The 6,062-nt window shown below is 54.2% G+C and overlaps 1 protein-coding gene across 2 annotated transcripts in view; it reads right to left on the bottom strand.

Annotated features, from left to right (window-relative positions):
* Positions 1-275: 275 nt before the first annotated feature.
* The window catches only part of ABCB9 (ATP binding cassette subfamily B member 9), a 26,315-nt gene continuing 20,528 nt past the window's right edge, over positions 276-6,062 (bottom strand). For both annotated transcript variants that reach the window (XM_039879317.1, XM_039879318.1), the window contains exons 10-12: positions 5,297-5,456; positions 3,043-3,179; positions 276-748 (exon numbers count right to left, since the gene is read on the bottom strand). In XM_039879317.1, coding sequence (XP_039735251.1) covers positions 488-748; positions 3,043-3,179; positions 5,297-5,456 — 558 coding nt within the window. In that variant the 3' untranslated portion in view covers positions 276-487. The remainder of the gene's footprint in view (positions 749-3,042; positions 3,180-5,296; positions 5,457-6,062) is intronic.

Raw genomic sequence — 6,062 nt, 5'->3', positions numbered from 1 at the left:
CCCCTGACCTCCCCAGGCTCCTAGGAAGACTCAATCACTCCTGGCTCAGAAGTTTCTAGAACATCTCAGCGACCTTGCCCACCATTACTCCCAATTAGAAAAATGGTTTTGAAATCTGGGAGTTGACTGGGCCCATCAAACCCAGCGGTAAAAGACCTGGGAGGGTCTCGGTTTAGAAGGTGGTCTGCCTTTGGGTAGAGGCCAGGAGACCAGCCGTGTCTTCGTGGTCCAAACCGGAGGGAGTGGCTCATGGCAGTGGGGGAGTGAGATGGGGGGTGGGGGAGGTGAGGCTGGTGGGCGGGGAGGCACAGAGCGGGAACCAGGGGCAAGATGCAGAAAGCAGTGACATGTGGGACATGGCCGGTTGCCTTCTAGTGCCGTGGGCCTGGGCTCGGGGGGCAGCGCCGGGGGGGCTGCCCCTCACGGGCACATCTGCCAGGCGGGCGCCAGGGGCCTCTGCCCCACCGGGCGAGGGAGGGGCCGACGGTCAGGCCTTGGGACAGCCATTGGCCGGCGGCTCATGGTGGCCGGCGGTGCAGTCCGAGGTGCGCTCGAGCCCCAGCATCTGCCGCTGCACCAGCCTGGCGTAGAGGCCGCCCTGGGCCAGCAGCTGCTGGTGTGTGCCCTGCTGTACCACGCGGCCACTGTCCAGCACCACGATGAGGTGCGCCCGCTCCACCGTGCTCAGCCGGTGCGCGATGATGAGCACCGTGTGCTTCTGCAGGTTGCCGTGGACGGCCTGCTGGATCTGGGGAGACAGGAGGGGCCGGCTCACAGGGGCGCTGCCTGGGCTGCCGCCACCCCGCCCCGTCCTGGCTGGGACCCCAGCGCTGCCACCGCCTCGCGCTGCTTCATGTCCCAGAGAGAGACTCAGCTCCTCGTCTGTAAAGCCAGGCCTTGCCCACGACCTGCTTCCTGGGTTTTTGTTCACAGGGGACAGAGCTTGGTGCCCGGGGCACGAGGGAAGCACTAAGCGAATGGCAGACGGGCCCTAACCGGGTCGTCTTCTGGTCTTCCCACTCCATCCTCTAAGCCTGGCCTTGGTCAGTGGTCTCACCATCAGCCTCGAAGCTCGCGCCAAAATGCCATCGCCCTCGATCCCTTGTCTTCCACTTTTTGCTCGGATCGAACACACGGCAAATCAAATCCTGCACACCCCGGCTCCTCAGTGTCTCGCTCTGCTCCATCTCTCCGCCTCTGCCACCATCGCCTCTCACCTGGAGGCCTGCGACCTCTGTGCCCTGCTTCCTGTCCATGCCCCACACAGATTTAAAAATTCTTAACCAGTTCTTGCTGAATTCCTGTTCCGAGGCCCCCAAGAGCTTCTTGTCCCACTTAGGATAAAATGTAAACTCCCAGGGGAATTGTAGGGCTGTGAAACTACGCTGTGTCTGTGACGGTGCCTTTGTCAAAACCCACAGAACGTACAACGCAGACAGTGACCTCTAATGCAAACCACGGACTCTGGTCAGTGATAAGGCATGAGTATTGTTTCTCCACACCGCACGACACCAGTGCACGGTGTCGATGACAGGGGACAGACTGTTTGGGGTGGGGGGAAGGGGACACATGGGAACTCCTTTTACTTTCTGCCTAATTTTCCTTAAACCAAAAACTGCTCTAAAAAATAAAATCTATTATTATTTTTTTAAAGTCCAAAGTCCTCACTAGCGCACGAGGAGCTTGTGGCTCCCTCCGACTCTGTCCCCGCCTCCCGCCCACCGGACACACGGGCCTCCGGGCCTGACTGCGGACCTGCTCCGGGCCTCTGCACCCGCTGTGCCAAGATTCCCCACGGCTGCCTCCGCTCCACCCGGGTCTCGGCTCACATGGTACCTGGTGATCCTGGTTCTATCGATGGGGACTGTGGACTGGGCACACGTGACCCCACCTGAAGCCTGCACTAAGAGACATCACACATGGCAGGGCTTCCGTGTCATGCACCCTTGTCCTTGGGATGACCCCAGCCCCCCGCAAAAGCTCAGGGGCATCAGCTGTCTGTTCTAGCGAGCAGACCCCTGACTTCCCTCTCTCAGAGCGTTTATTAAAAAGGGCTTATAATTGTAAGTCCTTCCTCTGTCCCTTTGAGATATATATGTGAATATCCTAAAACTCAACAGGGTCTTTCTCAAGGACCTGAAAGCCATTCCTTGGCAAGGTCAGCATCAAGGAGGACAGGGCCTCGGTCTCCTGGTCTCTGTGGGAGGACACGATCCTAACTTCAATGGTTGCCAGCAACGGACCCAGCTGGATTGACCTCATCCACACTGACCGACCCCTCTGTAAGTTTCCCCTCGAGTCCCGCGCCCTCCCCCGCCCCCCCGCCCTCCTTCTCACTTTAAAACTCTGTCAACTCTGCACAAACTGCGGTGGAACTCATTTCTTTCCCTACTGTCAGGAGTCGCTGCATAAAGTCTGTTTTTCCAGCTTTAACTAACGTCTGGCCGCGTTTCTCTTGGACAGGGGTGACCCCTCGCAACCTCTCTGTCACGTGACCGTTTCGCTGTCTACGGAGCACAGACCACGGGGTGAACTCATGCCCCTGTCCTGGCTCATCATCTGTCTCCCCCTGGAATGGAGAGGCCATGGGGGCAGGGTCTTTGTTTGGCTGGTCAGCCGGCCACTGTAAACCGCAGCGCCTGGAACAGCACCTGGCACCCACGAGGAGCACAGTGAACGCCCACGAAACAAAGGAATCGGCCCATGGAGAGACCGAGCGACAGATACATGGTGGGACCCTCTTTACCGATGAACATGAGACTCCGAGAGGGCGCAGACCGGCTCCAGGTACGAGCTGCAGGGAGCAGCTTCTAACCCGCGTCTCCTGACTCTGACCCTGCATCGTGTCACTGTAGCTCTGTCAAGAGCCAGGAAGCTGGGTCCCCTCTCCACCGGCTCCCGCCCCCAGCACTGAAGCACCTGGACTGAGAAGCCGCCGGTCTAGGAGAGGCCCCGCGGGCATCCCTGAGCCCTCCCCAGCCCGTCTGCTAGGTGAAGGAGGGCTCCAGCCCCCGGGAGCTGCTCCTGTCACCTGCGACTCACCAGGTACTCGCTCTCTGCATCCAGGGCGCTGGTGGCTTCGTCCAGGATGAGGACAGGTGGGTTCCGCACCAGAGCCCGGGCCATGGCCACCCGTTGCTTCTGGCCGCCCGACAGCTGGGCTCCCTTCTCTCCCGTCTCTGAGGGAAGAGGCCCGGGGGCGAGTGAGGCCGGGGCGGTCCTGGGGATGAGCTAGAAGCCCCCTTCCTCTGCCTTTCCCTGCTCTCCAGGAAAAGTGGCGAAAAGGGCCACGGGGGGCTGCCGGCAGTTCGAAAACTCAAAAACTCGGGAAGGGATGCTCTCCCTCTCTCCCTGTTCATAAGAGGTATGCAAATTACAAGTACTTGCGATTGGTACCAAGATACCAACTTCTGCCTATTAATTTGGCAAAACATCCAAACGTTTGATAACACACCGTGCTGGTGCGGCTGCGGGGACATGGGCACGTCCCCAGCCTCCTGGGCACGCAGTCGGTGAGCCCTACGGCCTCCAGTGACGGGGCTGCGGCACATACTCCTCTACCTTTCAGTTTGTACTGTGCAAGTCTATGGATCCCAACTGCAAATGCACAACCCTTAGGCCAGCAAACCCACCTCTGTCAATTTTCCCCGGAGACCGACTTTCCCATGCACGGCAACGTAGGTCCATGATGTATGCGACACACAATTATTGCAAAAAAAAATAACAAAGACAAAGAACCTACTCGAATGTCCATCGACAAGAAACTGAATACATGATTTAGTAAATTATTATCCAGCCCCTATCCTAGAATACTGTGCAGCTGTTAAAAAGAACATAAGACCCAAAAGAAGTAGAAGGAAGGAAATCATAAAGATCAGATTGGACATAAACAAAAGAGAGACTAAAAAAAAAAATAGAAAAACAATCAGTGAAACAAAGAGCTGGTTCTTTGAAAAGATTAACAAGATCGATAAACCTTTTCGCCAGACTCAAAGAAAAACAGACAGTGAGCCCAAATAAATAAAATCAGAAATGAAAGAGCAGTTACGACCTACACCACAGAAAGAGAAAGAATCATCGAAGGATACCCTGAGCATAACATGACAACAAATTAAACAACCTGGAAGAAACAGATGTGTTTCTAGAAATACACAACTTTCCAAGACTGAGACAGGCAGACACAGAAAATCTGAACAGACCGATGACTGGCAATGAAATTGAAGCGATAATCAAATAAACTCCCAACGAACAAAAATCTAGGACCGGATGGCTTTACCGGTGAAGTCTACCAAACATTTAAAGAAGAATTAATACCTAACCTTCTCAAAGAAGTCTAAAAAACTGAAGAGGAAGGAAAACTTCCAAACTCGTTCCCTGGCCCTGATACCAAAACCAGACAAAGACACCACAAAAAAAGAAAAGGAAATCAGAGGCCAGTATCTCTGACGAGCATAGACGCAAACCTTCCCGACGAAATACTAGCAAACGGGGCGCAGAGACACACGAAAAGGGCATGCACCCCGATCAAGCAGGATCGATTCCTAGGATAAGGGTCGTTCGATGTCCACAAATCGATTGAGATGCATCGCAAGAAAACCAGAGTTAAAAATCGTTATGAACGTCTCAACAGGGGCAGAAAAAAGCATTTGACCAAAAAAATAAAAAATTAAAAAGCCCAAAGGCGGCTCTCTGGGCACCCACGTAAAGGTCGCTAAGATACTGTGTGAAGTTAAAAAGCCAAGCACAGAATGTGAGGCGCGGCTTATTTTCCGTGAAAGGATGAAAGGAAATAACGACGTATATTTGTTGTTGCATAAAGAAACTCCAAAAGGACATGCAAGAAACTAAGAAAAGTTTTGGTGGGAGAGGAGGAAACTGGGAGTAGATTAAAGGGTGGAATAAAACCTTTCCATTGTGTATCATTTTATACGTTTTTTCGGTTTTAAACCTCGTGAATGGCCCCTTTTCAAGAGTTAACATTTTCAAGTACATTAAATGTAATAAAATATACAATAGAATTATGGGGTTAAAACGTTTAAGTTAAAATATTGAGTTGTTAATATAAAAGTAAGTTACTGTAATTAATTAATATGTGCTATTTTTAAATAATACTGTTTTGGAACGAAATACGGGTGGTGGTCGGATAGTATAGTGACTATACTAAATGCTACTGAGTCGTTCACTTGAAATCGGTTACACTCAGGGAACGTGAACTTCGCCTGCAATGACGGAGGGCAGCAGGTGACCCCTGTGGTGGGGCGGCAGGCCGGCCAGGGGGCGTGCCCGGGCCCGGTACCTGTGTTGTAGCCGTCCTGAAGCTCCATGATGAAGCCGTGGGCGTTAGCCTTCTGCGCAGCCTCCACCACCGTCTCGAAGGGCACGGCGGGCAGGCCGTAGGAGATGTTGTCCGTGATGGAGCGGGCGAACAGCACCGGCTCCTGGCTCACCAGGGAGATCTGCGGAAGGGGAGGCATGGGGCCTGAGGGGCCAGGCGCGCGTCCGGCCAGGGGTCGCCAGGAGCCTCGCCAGCCCCCGGCCCGGGCCACCACCAGGGGTCTCAGGTCTGAAATCTGCCCGGGGCCTGCTGCTGGCTGCTGCGTGCAGCTGCCTCACGTCTTCCCACACAATGGGGTCGGCTTTCTGCACAAGCCAGCGGCCTCCCCGTACCCACAGACTGGGGCCCCCGAAGCCGACTGCCCTGGGCTAAGCCAGGTTCCCTGACCTCAGAGCGGACTCACTGGCTGCCCTGTCCTGGAAGAAACCGAGAGAGAAAGAGGGGGTGAAGCGTTGCTCTGTGAGGGAGTCTGTCCTTGCCAGGGGGCAAGAGGCCACAGCAGGCCCCAGGCCGTGAAGACCTCCCTCCCTCCTGAGAGAACAATTTAAAGCAGGTGTTGTCCCTTGGTCTCCGTTTGAGGAATTTGGCCTACAAAAATGACAGCGTGGAGGACAGCATCGTGACACTATAAATAGCAAAACAAACAAACAAACAAAAATAATCCAATTGTCCATAAACTAAGGATTGAATTACAGTATGTCCATAAAATCCAACACACACACACGCA

This window comes from Pteropus medius, unplaced genomic scaffold (genome assembly GCF_902729225.1).
Source record: "Pteropus medius unplaced genomic scaffold, Ma_sr-lr_union100, whole genome shotgun sequence".
Taxonomy (NCBI): Eukaryota; Metazoa; Chordata; class Mammalia; order Chiroptera; family Pteropodidae; genus Pteropus; species Pteropus medius.
Note: the sequence above shows the minus strand (reverse complement) of the source record. Positions and strands in the feature narration are given on the sequence as shown.